At 39.9% G+C, this 17,199-nt stretch overlaps 1 protein-coding gene across 1 annotated transcript in view; it reads left to right on the top strand.

The window, feature by feature from the left end:
• Positions 1-3,134: 3,134 nt before the first annotated feature.
• The window catches only part of ERO1B (endoplasmic reticulum oxidoreductase 1 beta), a 28,761-nt gene continuing 14,696 nt past the window's right edge, over positions 3,135-17,199 (top strand). Inside the window, exons 1-5 of the mRNA XM_050972510.1 lie at positions 3,135-3,414; positions 7,452-7,571; positions 10,639-10,722; positions 11,139-11,180; positions 15,307-15,389. Coding sequence (XP_050828467.1) covers positions 3,313-3,414; positions 7,452-7,571; positions 10,639-10,722; positions 11,139-11,180; positions 15,307-15,389 — 431 coding nt within the window. The 5' untranslated portion in view covers positions 3,135-3,312. The remainder of the gene's footprint in view (positions 3,415-7,451; positions 7,572-10,638; positions 10,723-11,138; positions 11,181-15,306; positions 15,390-17,199) is intronic.

Raw genomic sequence — 17,199 nt, 5'->3', positions numbered from 1 at the left:
GATTCCCCAGTTGATGCCCATAGATCATTATTTCTGTCTTCAACCAGAGTCCATAAGCTCAACTCTGGCAAATAAGAGCTGGCTAAAAAGCATCACTGGAGGTAATACAATACAACTTGCAGGACTTGATCAGTTTCAGGCCAAAGGCAAGTTTGGTAATTGCAGATTGCTGCATCCACCAAAAGACTATCTCTCTCTCGTGCTCCCATATCTGTGCCTACGCTATAGAACATCACAGAGACATAAAGAAGAAGTGACTCTGATGTTTTTTACTTAATTTTTATTTAAGAATAAAGAATAATGTTTTTAGTTCCTGCATTCAAGGCTTTCTTTGCTTGCACACACAAAGAAAACATTAGTGCTTGTAAATGAAACTGTCAACATGTGTAACAGCAGTGCATATTATGAAATCACAGATGTTTGTTCCTATGACAACCACACTGAAAAATTAAATATATAGGCCAGACTCTTCATGACCCTAGCAACCTGTAAACTGTGATTGTGCCTTTCCCCAGTAAGAGCTTGTCCTCAGCCCTTGCTAAAATGTTATAACATCATGACAAATTTCTTTAAAAGAAAGAGGCTTACTAGACACTCACAGCTTTGTAATATGCTGTTGGGTTTTGGTTGCAATTGTTACACTGCTTCTTCTGCAGATCTTTCCTGAAACTGATTTCACACAGAAATCCTATATTAGGATTTTTATGTTTGGGGTTTTTTAGACATTTTTATACCACTAGCAAAGTAGCATTCACAGATTTAAATCTACACTAAAACATAAAATAAGATTGAAAATACCCTAGAATTTAGAAAACTGTGTTAAGCTACATTCAGCTCTGCTGTCTTAGATAATACTTACATATAAAAGCAATTTTTTTTTTTACTGCCTCTTAAAATGATCCATTATATATTTTTACAGCCAATTCCTTATCCTTCTAATATGGCAATAAAAAGCTAAACCATGACGGCCTTCTGGTACAAGCATTTCAGCAGTGAAGAAACAAAGTACCCCGTGTAACTAACCTAAACTGTTCTGAACTGAAAACATCAGTGAACACTATGACTTAAAAATATGATTGTTTGGTTCCAAATTTTAGGGTCCTTTATGTAGCCCAAGTGTGCGACAGTGCTTGATTCTTCCAAGGTTTTAGGGTTTTTTAAAATACTCGCGATGGAAACGTTTTTCCAGAATCAAAGGTACAAAATGTAAACAGATACAATGAATTCACCTTAATCTGCTGAACAGAAACAGTTTCTTTGTGAGAAGTACAAACCACTTGTGATAAAGTATGGAGTATTGATACTGAGAGCAAACTATGGCAATGTAAACATTAACATTAGCTGTTCTGCTAATTTCTTCTCAGGCAGCTAGCTAATGTATTGCTCCACTGATGCTGAAAGTAGGAATAGGTTCTCATTGAGTCGTCTGTTCCCAAATTATAGTTGTACTGCCCGTACTTCAAGGTGGAAAGAAAGGAGCACTTACATCATCTCTCTGGAACCAGACTAACTACTGCCTACTTCATCTTATGGTCTCTGTAATTCTTAGGCAGCATCTCTTTGAGACATTTTCAGCAATGCAAAAATCCGTGACACACTGGCCCCTTAAGGACAAATGTAATGGAAAATTTGAATTATTTGAATTAATTTGTAAGTAAATAACAAAGGTCAATCTAAAAACTTTAAGCCTTCTGACATAGTTACTCTTGGCTTAAAGTTGTCTCCACACTCCAGTAAAGGGGTATTCTCCACATGAAAGGTGTAAGAACCTGAGTTAGCATCTGAATAGAAAATAAAATCCTAATTTCAGCAACCCTGCACATTAAACCAGAGCAACACTCAAGTTTTTCACAGAAATATGCCTTTTGCAATTCTGAAAATAAACATTTAACAGATAAACATTTAACTGTTGGGAGCAAAAGATTGATTCTGGGCTGCCCCAACAGTGGGGCAGGGGGTCCTGTGGCCCTGACCAACTCACCTGTGTAGCACTGGCCCCAGCCTGCTGGGTTATTCTGGAGTGCACTGGGATACAGTGAGCCAAACTGCTTTGTACATGTCTGGACTGGGCTGTAGATTGGACCAGGCTTAGACTGGGCTTATAGGGAGTTATGCTGGGACACACTTGGTTTGTTTCATCTAGAGGAGAGTGAGGGAGACCTCATCGTGGTCTTCAACATTATTACAAAGGGAAGCAGAGGGACAGATATCGATCTCTTCATTCAAGACCAGTGAGAGGACTCATGGAAATGCCCTGAAGCTGAGTCAGGGGAGGTTTAGGTTGGATATCAAGACAAGATTCTTCACCCAGAGGGTGCTTGGGGGTTGGAACAGGCTCCCCAGGGAAGTGGTCACAGCACCAAGCCTGACTTGAGTTCCAGAAGTGTTTGGGCAACACTCTTTTGAGCACGTGGTGCTTCCCAACACTCTGGGGAATGGTGCTTGCAGACCTGGGAGCTGGACTTGATCCTTGTGGATCCCTTTCAACTCAGGGTATTCTGTGGTACCCGGCTAAACTGGTTGATACTGGCCTGGACTGGGTTATACTGGGATGGACAGCGATATACTGGCCTGGACTCAGTTTAGGCTGGGATGATCAGGCAACTTCTGGGACCTACTGGGCGCAACTGGCTCATGCGGGTCCGGCCGGGCCACACCGCTCCCACAGCCCCGCTCCCACAGCCCCGCTCCCACAGCCCCGCTCCCACAGCCCCGCTCCCACAGCCCCGCTCCCACAGCCCCGCTCCCACAGCCCCGCTCCCACAGCCCCGCTCCGCCGCCGCCCCTCGCGCGCCCCTCCTCACGCGGCCCTCCCGCGCCCGCGCGCGCGCGCACGCGCCCAGCCGGCCCCCCGCACGCCGCCGCCACTTGTTTTGGAGGCGCGCGTGGTCCTCTCCGATTGGGCGCCGCCGCCCCGCCCCGGCCCGGCCCGGCCCCGGGACCGCAAGGGGAACTACATCTCCCGGCGTGCCGCGCGCCTCTGGCCCGGGAGCGGCGGGCGCTGGAGCGGGGCGGCGGCGGCGGCGGCGGCGGCGGTGGTGGTGGTGGTGCCGGTGCCGGTGCCGGTGCCGGTGCCGGTGCCGCGGCTTCGCAAGAGGATCCCGGGCGCGCGCCGCGGTGCCGCGGAGAGGTCGCGGTGAGCGCGGCGCCCCCGCCCGGCGGGTCCCGCCGCCCGCAGTGAGCGGCCGCGCCGGGAGGAGACGCTGCCGCCGCCGACCCGCGGCGCGTCCCTCTCCTTCCTGTGCCGGCGGCGGCGGGGCGAGGGCTGCCCCCTCCTCCGTCAGTCGCGGCGGCGGCAGCAGCAGCAGCAGCATGAGTGGCGGCGGTGGCGGCGGCCGGAACGCGGCGGCGAGGGCACGGCTGGCAGCGCGGCTGCTGGCGGTGCTCGGCTGCGTGCTGACAGCGGAGGCCCAGGTAGGAACCGGCGGCTGGCGGGACGGTGCGGTGGGGTGGCACGGCAGGGAGCGTGGCCGGGCAGGGATGCCCGCCGGTTGTGGGTAGGTGGGGCTGCGGAGCCCTCCCGGAGAAGCAGAGGGGTAGAGGCGGGAGGTGAGGTCACTTCGGGAGGTCGTAGGGGAGGGGGCAGCTCTGGGCCGTGCCATGGGTCTGCTCCCCGTGGAGAAGTCGGGGAATGTCTTATTGGAGTCTGTAGCCCACGTCCTTCCCCTTCCATACCCTGCGGCTGGTGCTTTTGTCGGGATCCAGCCCGGGGCCGGTGCCGCCGGTCTGCGGGGAGAAGTTGGTTGACCTGGGAACCACAGGTAGCATCAGTCAGCGGGATATGTTGGGAAGCTCCCGATTGGATCATGCCCGTGGCTTCAGGGAGAAAGTCTGTGAGAAGCCATATGTTCCAATGGTGATGCCAATGCCCGGGCTTGGCTTGTGCTTAGGTCGTGTCTGTTTGCCCACGTTACCGGCAAGGATGAGAACACCCAGTCCTTCCTTCTGTAAGCTGCCTTCACAGCTTTAGGAGGACATGTGTCTGTAGTTAGGAGCTCGCTGTTCGTTCACCGTGTGACCATGACTGAAATGATGGCTGGTGTCAAGTAGGAGAGACTTCAGCTGGGCCAAAGATGTTGGAGAGAGTTTTTTGAGGAACACACCGTCCACGTGGAGCTAAGCTTGCCCTCTGGATTATTATTCTCTTATATTTTCTAAATTTCTGTGTTGCATAATGTGCTGTACTGTAAGTGGCCACCCAAAGTGGTGATGACAGTAGCATAGATAGCTTTTTATTGCAGCTTTTTTTGTTGTAAGATGAGGTAGTCTCTGATTGACATTATTTAAGTAACTAGTTTAGCATAGCTAAATGCTAATTGAAATGGAGTTCTTAAAGAAGCACTTAATAAAGTGGCATGGGGTTTTATGTGATGTTTGGCAGAGAGACTGGTTGTTGCTGTTTCATAAAATTGTTAGCATATTGAGTTCAGAGTTTGGCTTGTGCAGGGAACGATAAGCTAACCAATAGTTCTTGGAGTTGTGTTATCTAAGGCTGTTCTCTCATTCTGCAGCCATGGCAAAGTGAAATGTCTGAGGAACAAAACAAGGTGTCCCAAGTGGCCTTCTAAATGTCAGAGCAATTAAAGTACAGCAGCCTGATAACACTAATACGGTTGTTTATATGAATAGATTGCTTATTATTATATGCATTTATTCAGCTTTTTTTCCCCTTACTATTAAGTGCTGACTGTGTTTTTCTTTCTAGATTTTATAAGGAGGAATTGATGCAGGTTGGACATTGACCTTTTCTTCTGAAAGGTTGATTTATCTTGGAGAAGATAAGTTAAAAGTTTCACTTCTCCAGTATAGCTCTGGTACCTGTTCAAGAACTAAATTAGGTTTGACAACACCTGAAAGTACTTTGATAAGCGTATTGGAAAAAAAAAAAAAAAAAAGAAAGAAACTATTTTCTGCATGTTTTTGGAGTGTTGCACCATGAATGAGAGCTGCACTTAGACTAATTAAAAAAACCTTTGACTGGGGTACTCGAAGCCAGTGTTGCTGTTGCATCACTGTGCTGTGAACTGACTCCACTGCTGTGCAGTATTAGTGTTTCATGCATGCTCTTAAAGAATTATAATTTGTGGTTTGGTACAGATACAGCTTAGTTTAATTTTAGAGCATGCTTTCCAAAGAAACATTGATTTGCTATTTTATGTATACAGGGAGCTAACTGTTCCAGTTCTGAAAAGTTGTGAGGGAAAAAAAAAAACGGAGAAGTTAGTTTGCTTGCTCTAGTACTAGATCAGTTCTAGTTTTTGAGGATTCATTTCTGAAACTTCATTGATCTAGGTTAACAGTACTGCATTTTCCAAGTTGTTCTTAGAATTGGGGTCTTAGTTAAATAAAATGGCTGCAGCTTTTTATTTTTCCATGAGGGTTAGACACTGAGTGTAACTATTGCATTTACCTGGGACATTTTTCCCCTGAAAAAAACATTTTCCCTTTTGCATAGATGGTAAAATTATTTTTGTAAGCAGTGCATAGCCTTATGAGCTGGTCATCAAAATAGTTTCCTACTCTTTATCTTCTCAGTCCAAAAAAACTTCCGTGTATTATCCTATTTATACAGTTCAGTAATATTTGAGCAAAATGTTCAGTTATCTCTTTGCCTTTTTTATATTATAATGAAATGTTATGCTGTTTGCTTTGTGGTACACTGTTACCTGCAAGGGCTGCACCTTTACAGATTTCTGCCTGTGTGTGATCAATAAGAAAATTTCAAGTTTTAAATGAAATGAATATAGGCTAAAGTGCATGGGGGTTTTCTTCCTGTAAGCATCATTAATAACAAGCTTTTTCTTCTGACTTTGAAGTTGGCAGTCATGTGGACTGTGAAAAACCTGTAATTACACATTGGCTCTTTGACAGTTGTTTGCCCAGGTTTGATTAACAAGGCAAGCATAACAGCAGGAAAAAAAATTTGTTTAAAGTATCTTTCCTTAAATTAGCTTTACTTCATTGCCGTATCTGCTCTACAGAATTGTGACAGCCTATTTATTGCCTCAGGAAAAGTAGGATCTACATAAGGTGAATTTTCCACTCAACTGCTTTATTGCCATATCCTCACCTCTTTATTCTCAGAGAGAGTTGGGGGAAATCCATTTTTCAGGCCTCCTTTATGCTTTATAAAGGAGCATAAGCCTACAATTTGTTTTGTAGTGGCTCTTTTACATCAAGCTTGGTTATATAAGGGTATCTGTTCTGTAAAGTACAGGAGTGATTTATCATGCATAAAACAGATTAGATGATTTCATAATCTCATCTGTGTGAAATCTGTGGAAGGAAAAAAAGGCATAAAATGTTTTTTGTCTTCTTTTCCACACGGTGTTTCAATAGTTAGAAGTTCTTCTAATCCCATGCAAGATATAAGATGTGTGGGCATTTCTATTTTAAATAATTTCTAGGCCATAATGGATGTCAATGAAGAACAGAAGCAGTAACCACCAGTGCTTGGTTACATTCCCTTTTAAACTTGTCTGAAGCCTTCAGACATGTTTGTAGTAGTTTAAGAAGCTATGTCTAAGAGAGTTAGTTTAGATTTATTGAAATTTATTATATAACTGTTCATAGAATCACACTTTCAGTATTTTCACCTTTCAATAAGGTGATAATTGCCAGGGTCTCAGCAAGAGTGTTTCCGTAGCCTGGTCTGCAACGTTAGTTGGAGCTGCCCTGTCTGCTACATGCACAGTCCTGCCTTCCCTTTCTGTGTTGGCAGTCGAACTTCTGCACTTTTAGCGTGTGCTGCTTTTCTTAGAGGTGGTCCTAACCTAGTGCAGTAGCAGTACAGCTTGCTGTCCTGGCACAAGAAAAGGGATGAGGCCAAGCCTGGAAAAGTCATACTCAGTTTCATGACAGATTCACAGCATTGACATATAGATCCTTGTGCTGGTTTTCCTTGTATTTATTTGTTGAATTTATTTGTGAAATTGCAAACTTCTTTGGCGCAGAAGAACCTACAGTCCTTTCCCCATGCCTCTAAGGAAACTAGATGGTGTGTTCTCACACTTTGAGAAGAAATATGAAAATAAGATGACAGTGTGTGATTGTAGGATTTTTTTAGGCAATTTGACTTGTGAGCATTTGGTACGAGAACAGTTGATATGCAACTTTGCTAATATACCATGTATTTGTAATTTGGAAAATCTTGTTGCTCATTCTTCAAAAAGTTCTATATGCTGAAAGTGTCAACAAATTTCAGGGATGAAATTGTTAACCTTGTTAACATTGATTTAGCAATGCATTTGGAAGTGGGCTTAAGCTCAAAGTGCTTCAGTTTTACTTTTTGAGGTGTGTTACAGAGTATTTTGTGATGAGAAATATTTGCTGTGGACCTGCATTTCACTAGTATTTCTTTCAATTACCATATTTTTCTCTTTAAAAGATTTTTCTGCACTTAATATTCTATTTCTATATTAAAATAAATGTTTATGTATTTTTTTCAATAGCTCTCAGGAGTCCTAGATGATTGTTTATGTGACATTGAAAGCATTGATGACTTCAATACTTTCAAGATCTTTCCCAAAATACAGAAACTGCAAGAACGTGACTACTTCAGATATTACAAGGTACATTTTGAATGGTATTTTCCTGAATAATTTGAATAAAATGCAGAAAATATAGGAAGGATTGCATATCAAGTCAACCTGCCAGTGTTATGCTGCCTATTAGAAGCCCAAAGCGCTTTAATTTGGTTGAAGCAGGTTTTCAGCCCCTGACACTTGGTATTATGTTGGTAATGAGTCTTGTTTGCGATGCTGATCCTGGAGTCAGTGACAGTAAATCATGATTGCTTTCATTCTGTCGATAAGTGGTAATTTTAAAGATAGTGTCTTTGCAAAAGGCACTGGAAAAGGATCATATTTTAGCAATTTTATGACAGCATGAAGTGCTTATCTTCTAAGAAATGTGTGTAATATGAAATGGAAATATTGGTGTGATTTACTTTTCTGATAAGTTACTGTTTTATTTCTGATTTTAGTGTTTGTTATTCTTTTGAAAAATAGGTAAAACTGTTCCTTTTTCAAGTAGTATGTAAAACGACTTTTTATTACTTGAAGCATTTTTTTGTCTATATTACTATCTAATGTGCAAATGAAGATTTGAAGCCTGATACTTCTGTTTTCAGATATGCTTAACCTGAAAGTGAAGTTGCATTTTGACTGAGCTAATCAGGTGGCTGCCTGCCCCTGGAAAAAGGAGCTCACACTCCTCTAGGGCAGCGTCCTGCTACTTTTAAGCCTCAGTTAGACCAATGCATCTCTTTAACCTGGTAGATATTTAGTTTGGGTATTTCCATTTGTCATTTGGTTTGGGGTTTTGTTGGTAAGGTTTTGTTGATTTTGTTGGGGTTTTTTATTTGTTGGTTTTGGGGTTTTTTCTCCTCAGGATGTAAGAAGTCATCTAGTCGATCTGGAATCGGACAAATATTAATCTCAGGCAAGATGGGGTTATGAGTGAGCAGAAGGAGAAGAAAGCACTAGACTCTAACCTTTCTACCTTGGGCAAGCAGTGTAATGTACATTCAACTGCACCTTGAATCTCCTGCTGCATAATATAGTTCTAAATTCACTTTTCAGGAGAAACAGAATATGTGCGACTTTAGTACTAATACATCATGTAGTAGTGGTAATGAGATTCTCTAGAGACAACAGAAAGATAGAAAACAAAGTACGAAGATGAGGAGCAACAGGTATATGAGACTTCATAGTACAGTAACTTCATCTTGCAGATTTAGAGCTAATGTTCATTTCAACAGCAGTTCTGCAGATCATACTCTAAGGGTGTGCTGCAATCCTGCCTCATCTTTTATACTGATCTTCCTAACAGATAGCAATTCCAAGGGCCTGCATGCAGTCCGCCCAGCACCACAGTTCACTTAGTACTTCCAGTGGTGGCAGGGAAGAATTTGTGTTGAGCAAACAAACAGAGTAAGTCAGTCAGAGCATTCTTCACCCTTTCCTGTTTCAGTAAGCAACGGCTCATTTGATATCCCTGTGCAGAATGATGGAAGTGCTTTTAAGCACATAAATGGATGTGGAAATTGTGAAGGTAGACGTTGTGGTTTAGGGATGGTACTCCCTACTAAACCACACTCCACTCACTCTCCTTCCCCAGTTTTCCTCTCCCTCTCCATGCTAGGTCATGATGGAGGTGAGAATTGGAGGCACAAAAGGTAAAGATCATGGGTTGAGATAAGAACAGTTTTCTGGAAACAGCAGTGAGATAAAAAAATGAACAGTAATAGCAACAGTACTAATGACAGAGGGCATAAGAAAAGAAGTGATTCACACAGAGGTGAAAACAATAATAGACAATATCAGACGACTCCTTCTGCCACATTTTCTCCACTGGAAAGAACCCCTTCTCCCTGGAAGAAAGTAGTTTTCCCTGCCCCTGGCAATGATGTGTGGTGATATAGAATAACTCATACCTGAATACTGAATGGATGAGGTAGTTTTTATTCAAAGGCCAGAGAAAGCTTCCTGGGGTCTTGCAGAAATTGTGCTAGGTGGTTTCTAAATAGTAGAACACTTCCTAATGAAAGAAATAAGCATTTGTGTCTCTAGTTTTATACATCAAAACACACCAACTGTGGAAACCTCACAATCAAGAATGTCTTTTAATTTGTGAAAGGACTGAATATTACTCTGAATAATAATGAAATCCAATACCTCATACCCTGAAGATGATCGGATGTTCTATGTAGACAGCACATGACTGGTTTGATAAAAGTACAAGTGCTATACAACCTCAGTTTGTGTGTGTACTAGTTTTCAGTGCTCTTCAGTCATTCTTGGACTAGTACATCTTGATTGCCATGTGTTCTTTCTGAATTAATCTGCAGTTTAGGCTGCAGATTATTTTTAAATTTTATTTACAGCATTCCTCTGTGCAAAAACAGTGGCTGCCTAGTTACTTATATCTTCCTCAGTGTGTAAGCATTTTCTGTTATGAGAGTTTGCTTTGAAGAAGGCTGTAATTTAACTATTTTAGCTGATCCTTTTTGATAGAAATTGGTGGGAGGTGAAAGTTTTATATGATAGGCCTTACTGTGAAAGTGATGAAAAATGTAAAACTATTTTGTGCTTTATTTGAAAAGATATGAGTGAACAAGTACAAAAAATAATTTTGCATTATTTTTTTCTAGGAATGGTGTTTGTGCATTGAGTAGAGGAAATGGGGGGAGGCAACCTAAAATCTCTGCTTTTATTGTATCTGTGCTTGCAAGGTTTGAGCTGTAATGAGAAGATATTTGTCATCACTTTTAAGAAGTCGTACCATCTGCTAAATGTCTTGTTGGGGGTTTTTTTGACTGAGGAATATCTTTAACATTTTAAAATAATAACCTGTTTTTAGTTTGATTTTTGAAATCCAAAATCATCCAAGCACTTATTTAAATTAGTAAATTTCAATTTGATAGTGAGAGATTTAATTTCTGCTCTAATATGTTTTGTGTTAGTGTTCATTCACTAGAGACCATTATCATTAACAGTTTTACTGCACAAAGCTTCATCTTAAGTAGTTAGAGGGTCTAATTAAAAGAATTTAAAGGATTTCCTGATACTGAGAGCTTTTTTCCTACAGTTGCTTTATGTCAGTGTGGATTGTAAACTTCTGGTTTTGTATGTTTAGGTCAACCTCAAGAGACCATGCCCATTTTGGGCTGACGATGGCCATTGTTCTATCAAAGACTGTCATGTAGAACCTTGTCCTGAGGTATGGATCGAATAATATATAATAGAAAAAGGGGTTTTGGCTAAAAATTTGCTAATTTGTAGTGGCCAGTACTATAGTACTAGCTAATGATACAGGCACTACTAGCAATACTTTCAAGTGAGAACTTAAATTTAAGTAAAAGTGACAAATTTATTTTCTATTTCAAAAGTAGAAATACAACCAAAATATTTTAAGGTCTTTGTCATTTTATGGAGAGTGCAGATAGCTTCAAGAGTAAATCTCTTCTAAGCTCTAGCACTGTTTTGCATATAACATGTGGATAAGGTAAAGGAGCAAGTTAATTTTTCAAAAAACAAGTTTGCTTTGACCTCTATAGGAATGATACCTAATTTGTAGATTTTAATCAAGCATTACTATGAGCAGTGTAAAAGCTGTGATTTATTTTTTGTTTCTAGAGCAAAATACCTGTCGGAATTAAGGCTGGGAGCTCTAATAAAGTAAGTACTCCTTCATTTTCGAAGCTCTTTCTGGTTTTTTTTTTTTGTTTTTTTTTTTTTAAATCTTAAATTTATAACTGCTATGTGAGTTTTTAGTATAAACCTTCAGGGTTCTCATACTGATGAAATAGTTAACTGATAAATTCCTGTATGTGGCTTTACCTTTTTGCCTTTATGTATAGTAGTGTTTCTGACATAGCTGGTACTGTTGTGTCATTTTGAGTCTGTAATTTCTGGAGAGCTGTTGCAGACTGAATCAGTGAATGACAAGGGACAGCAGTGCATGGCCACAGAATGCCTGATGCAGAATTGTTGCTTCATTTCTGAGTACAGGGCACCTTTTAAAAAGCTATAGGCTAAAATGCACAGAGGCAGTAGCAGCGCAATCTTTTTTAACAATCGTAAGTAATCACAGCATCTAATATTAAAAGAACCCAAATGAGTGCATGAAGTTCTGTTATGCTATATTTTCAAGAGGTCATTAGTCCAGAGATTATTTGGTCATTAGTCTAAAGACAGTTTAGGCCAAAGTGGCCAGTGCAAACTTAAGCAGTCAGTCTGTGCTGTTGTCTTTTGCTTGCATCTCTCCAAGCCATCCTTTCTAGGTCACCAAGTGATCTTAGCAAAGCTAAAAGTTGAGAGGCTATATATGCCCAGGAAAAGAGATCAGAGCAGAACTACCCACAAATCGCTGACACCTGAAACATGGTGCCCAAGAATGAGGATTTTAGCAGTTGATGGGTTAATGGTGCCTAAATGAGAGATCTTCCCATTGAGTGCCTTGACTGTGCTGTAGACACTTACCTCTTGATTAACTGTCATATCTCCATCCTCCCCAGTGCTTTGTGCCTCTCAGGGCAGACTGGGTGTAGTTCACCATATCGTAAAGGACTTATGAACAGGACTGTTGGCATTAGGTTTAGATCTCATGTCAAGAAACATTACCAGAGATAGCTGAGATGAATACTTCATTGTGAATTGATGACTGGTGTGCTGCTGTCTGGAAAAGAACAGGCAAATCTGTCCAAGCTTTAGCTCGAGAGGAAGAAGTCTTGTTTCTTTTACACATACATTAACTCACTCTGAAGTAAAGACTGCCTCTTCATTTAAAGGTTCATGGTAATCAGTGAAGAAAAATCTTTCTTGCTGACAGGACCTAAATGTCAGTTGTTTGCCATTCCAGCACAAGAAGCGGTAGTTTTTCTGAAAAGCTGACACTATCTCTGGGCAGCAGAGCTTGTGTTTTAGCTGAATAATGTGTTGCCAGTTCTCTTTTTCATTGACTCTTTTATCTTCCAAGCTTGATTGTAGAGAAAATGACTCCTGGAATGCCATAATGCCTCCTAAAGAGAGGGACTGTAAGACTTTAAAAACTGTTTCAGAAAGGGTTCTTTCTGAATTTGAGCTTCCTGATTGATTAATCTTGAGAGCCATAAATAAGTTGTTAAATAGTAACCAAAGAGTATGCTGTTCTTTGGATACTTCACATGACCATATCAAATTGGATTTAGGAAGTGAAAAAATGGATGCCTTTTGCTTTCACCACAATAAAGAAAGTTGGATAGATTCTTTGGGAAGCTGTCATTTGCTGTATGTTTGCTACAGTGGTTTCCTTTGAGTTGCCTTGCAGGTTGCTGAAACCAGCTACAGTACTTAAAGTTAGGCAATTCTGTGCCTTTAATCTGTAGTAGAATACACTAATACGTGCTGTTTTTCTGGGTGAATTTGTTATCAGAATGGACATGAATCTTACCTATGCCATTTTCTTACTTCTTATGGTTCAGTTAAATGATCTTTTGTAGAGGCAATTAAAAATTGACAATCTCATTTAATATCCCTTTTAAAGAAATATCAAATTCATTTTTGTATGAATGTTTTGTTTCAAGGACTGTGCAAGTACTGTGCTATTAGTCTCTCCTAATTTCCCATTTGGGGAAGTCTTACACCTTATGGCTTATCTGTAAAGTACTGAATTTAAAAAAAGGGTGTTTTTATTTTTCCTGAGAATGCATGCATGTCCAGTTTCTCTCTTTCATCCTGATAGTGTCGGTCTTGGAAAGCTGAAAATAATCAAAGGCATCCTTTTAATACTGACAGTTACAATCTCTTGAATAGATACACTCACAGTAGAATCCTGTGGAGAGGTTTTCTGTGGCTTCTGTCCAGTTTTCTATTGCCTTTCTCTCCTAATGTAGAGGAGCTTGTAAACTTATAGCTCTATTTAGGTTTTTGAGGGGGATTTTTTTTGTTTGCTGAACAAGGAAGAAAACAGTTCTTTTGAAGGCTCATCTAACTGCCAAGACCAAGGTTACACTTGTACAGCTTCCCCATAGGAGTGCATTTAGCAATAGAGGATGGGATGTCTTTTTAATTCTTGCCACCACCATAAGCCTTTTGAAATAGTGCTGTAGAGGCACACAGTAATTTCCTATTCTATAGTTCTGTTGCATTGGAGTGGTGAATGCGTATTTCGTGGCTAGACATTAAAGCTGTATTAATCTTTAAAGCAAGGGACAGGATACAGTAACTCCAGGTTACAACATTCAATTTTGTAATTTACTTCCTGCACTTCTTTTCTGGTTGGGTTTTTTTGGTGGGTTTTTTTTTTTCAGTAACTGGTCTTGGGAGATCCTGGTTGGCAAGAACAGCTATTCTGTCCTGATCTTGTCAGGGGTCACAGAGCACTGATCCAACAACTGTTGCTATTAAACACTGGAGAATAGGAAAGGTTGGAAATATGTTTTGAGACCTGAATGTTCATTTCTTTAGAAAGTTTAAATTTAGCATTCTAATCTTGGCAGTAACCTTTTTTCACTTCAGGGTAGGGATTGGTTTGCAACTCTAGACATGCTGAATGTTTGCTTCAGCATCTCCGTATGTTATTTCATCAGCGGTATCTGTTTCAGTCTAGGTTAAGGCCATTCCTTGTTCCCATTTTTCCTTTTATCATCCATGCAATGCTAAAGAATGAGGCTCCATGCCTGCCAAATCCAAGAAAATTGAGTGAGAAATTATTTCTAGAGTAAATATTTATGGGCAAGGCCCCTAACAAGATTTAAATTAATAGTTTTTTTCTAATATCCTTTGTGTCTTAGGTCTTCTGCTGTTTTTCCTCATGTTGGTCCAGCCAAATGCATTTTTAAAAAGCAAATAGTTTTGGTTACTCATCTGAACAGTTTTAATTAAATTTCTTTATTTAGTGATACATATTGTGGTGGTACTTTGTCTCTGACATCTTGACCACAAAGCTGTCCACAGAAATAAATTACTCTTTCTTTTAAAATTTATCGTTTATTTGTTTTATTAATTGACCTAAGGTTTAGTCTAGAAAAAACACACATACCCCCCCACCAATCCAAAAACCCACAAAAGGAGGAAATTGAGTTTATCTTTTAAGACAGTGTTGTTACTACCTTTTATGTTCCTAAACGTAGAAAACTTTCTAGCTTTAAGCTGACAGACTTAAATTCCCTCCTTACATAACCATGTTATTATAGAATAGTGGAATATAATCTTTAATTCTTCAAATGTTTTCCTTAGACGTGTTCCAAAAGTAAGTATTTTAGTGGATTACTTTTTAAAAAATACTTCAGAATCAAAGTTCAGCTTATATATTGCCATTTTGTCTTTAAAATAAGCAAAATTTGAGTTCAGCTGAAAAAGCTTGTCTTCCAGACCCATGCACATCTGAAGCAGGCTGATGAATTGGATTAAAGGAAACATGAAGGGAAAATGGCCAAAAATAATAAATATACCTGCTAAAATGAAATGAAACTTGGCATATGATTATACTTGAAAAAAAAAAGATGGTAAATAAGTATCTGAAACACTCCATGTAAGGGTGTTTCATAACAAAAGAACTCAATTTAAAGAAAAGGCAAAACAAAATTTTGCTGTCTTTAGCTGAAATCCCTGCAGCAGTTAAATTCAGAGTGAAATCAGCTTGATGAACTTAAGGGAAAAAAAATCAAAGTAAGAAATGTTCCAGAACCATATACTGCTTCTAAAATTAGAGGTTTTTCCCTAATAGGGACCTCACTGCTAAACTTAGAAAGACCTTTCACAACACCTGTTCTTGAGGATTTCAGTAATTCATTTGCATATTAAATATGACTTTTTTTTACAGTATTCAAAAGCAGCAAATAATTCCAAAGAATTGGAAGACTGTGAGCAAGCTAACAAGCTGGGAGCAGTTAACAGTACCTTAAGGTATGCTGTGATTTACATCAACAGTACATAGTAAGAATGGAACATTTTTTTTTTCTCTGTCTTATGTGGTGGTTTTTGTTCTTCATTCTTCCCATTAGAAAAGTAAATGGGAAGTGGTGCAAGAACATCTGAAGGTAAAGGTATTAAATTATAAGTAGACTTTTTTTGTTGTTTAAAGTATGCATTGTTACTACTTAAAAGAGGTATCTTACAGCACCAAGAGTCAGAAGAAACTTGCAAATAAAACCACCTTTTCTCTATTCTTTGTTCTCAACAATTGTGCTGGATTAAGGGGTTTGGTCCTGTTTTGTCCCACTGTTGCACTGATGTGCCTATTTCTGATCATTCAATGAACCAGATCAGGGAACTGAGTTACTTTTGTTGTTGGTAAAGTTATTTTTAACTTGGATCACTTCTGTGATCTTGCTTATTGCGTGGCACTGTCAAGGTTGGGTGGGAGGAATTCTTCAGGATGGTGCTGGCCCTAGGTACAAAAGTCTGTGGAACAGCATCTAGAAAACATAGCACTCTACTAGATTCCTCACTTTTGAAAAACAGAAATAGAGAAATCAATTTTTCACTGTTAATGGAGGGATATGGTGTCTTTGCCCACAAATTTCAGCAGTTCTCCTGGTAAAGATTTTGAAACCCTTCCTTGTGCCATGGAAAAATGACCGTTTCTGCCTGGTGTGTGGTGTTTTAGGGGAAGTAAGAATTTATTAATTCTGTTCCATTTCTGTAAGGCAAAAGAATGTGACTCTGTAAATGGAGAGCTAGAGAAAATGCCTTTATGAGAGTAGGATAGATAATTAAAGTTGGAAGAGGGCAGGTAATGGATCGTGCAAGTGGAGGACAAGTTTGTGCTTTGCAGGAAAACCTCCATGTTCTCTATCTAGCAGTGCATTATCCTCTTGGTTTTGAGTTGTTTTCCTTTATAAGTTGTATTTCTTGTGGTTATCAAATCTTGTCTGTTGGTAATTACCAGAGAATTTCCTCTCCAAGTATAATGTCTCTTAGTCTGATTTGGTGAAAGGTTAAAAGTTTATCTTGTAGAATTGCCTGTTTGTAGTGTTGAGCTGGTGCTAATTTGATCAAATGGAATAGGTTGTTTTTGTTATTTCAAGGCACTTCCCTGTACCCTGGAGCAGAGTTCCCAATCTCAACTTTGCTTACATTTTGCTGTCAGTATTGTGGCATCAGTAGTTCTGTGCTGCACACAGTCACAGAAGGAAGGTTTTGGCATTATTTGTGTTTCATAGTGTGGGAGCTTCAAACTACTTGTCTCTCTAGTACAGTGCATCTTTGAAAATGCTAGAGTGAGCAGAATGCCATTATTATTAAAATGGCTTAGGACAAATCATATTCATAGAGTACTTTAGCTTAGAAGAGGGATTTAGACATCTATTCTCTCAGTAAAAAGTAAGGCACTAACAATTGTAGCTTTCATTGAAAGTACAGGTTATGAAAATAGGGTGATTCCTTCCTCCCCCAACCTCAAAGTGACAGCTGCTAAAGCAGTACTTTGAAATGTGTTAAAAATGTACTATGAACATATTTTACCAAGCTCTTCCTGAAGAAGAGAAGCCACTGCAGTTTGTTCAAATAAGGTGAAATCTTTGTCTCAACATCAAGTTGCCTTTTGAAAGTATTGCAGTTGATGCCTGCTTGAATCTCATTGCAGTAAAGCAAGGATTAGCTACATATATTCTCAAGTTTCAGATATACTGACTAAGAATCCACTTCCAAGCTATATATGGGTTATATTTCTTTCAGAAGCTCTTATTTACCTTGTTTAATTAAAAATTTTGTT

The sequence above is a fragment of the Serinus canaria genome, chromosome 3, assembly GCF_022539315.1.
Source record: "Serinus canaria isolate serCan28SL12 chromosome 3, serCan2020, whole genome shotgun sequence".
Lineage (NCBI taxonomy): Eukaryota > Metazoa > Chordata > Aves > Passeriformes > Fringillidae > Serinus > Serinus canaria.
The sequence above is the reverse complement of the archived record's forward strand: the minus strand, read 5'-3'. Positions and strand labels throughout refer to the sequence as shown.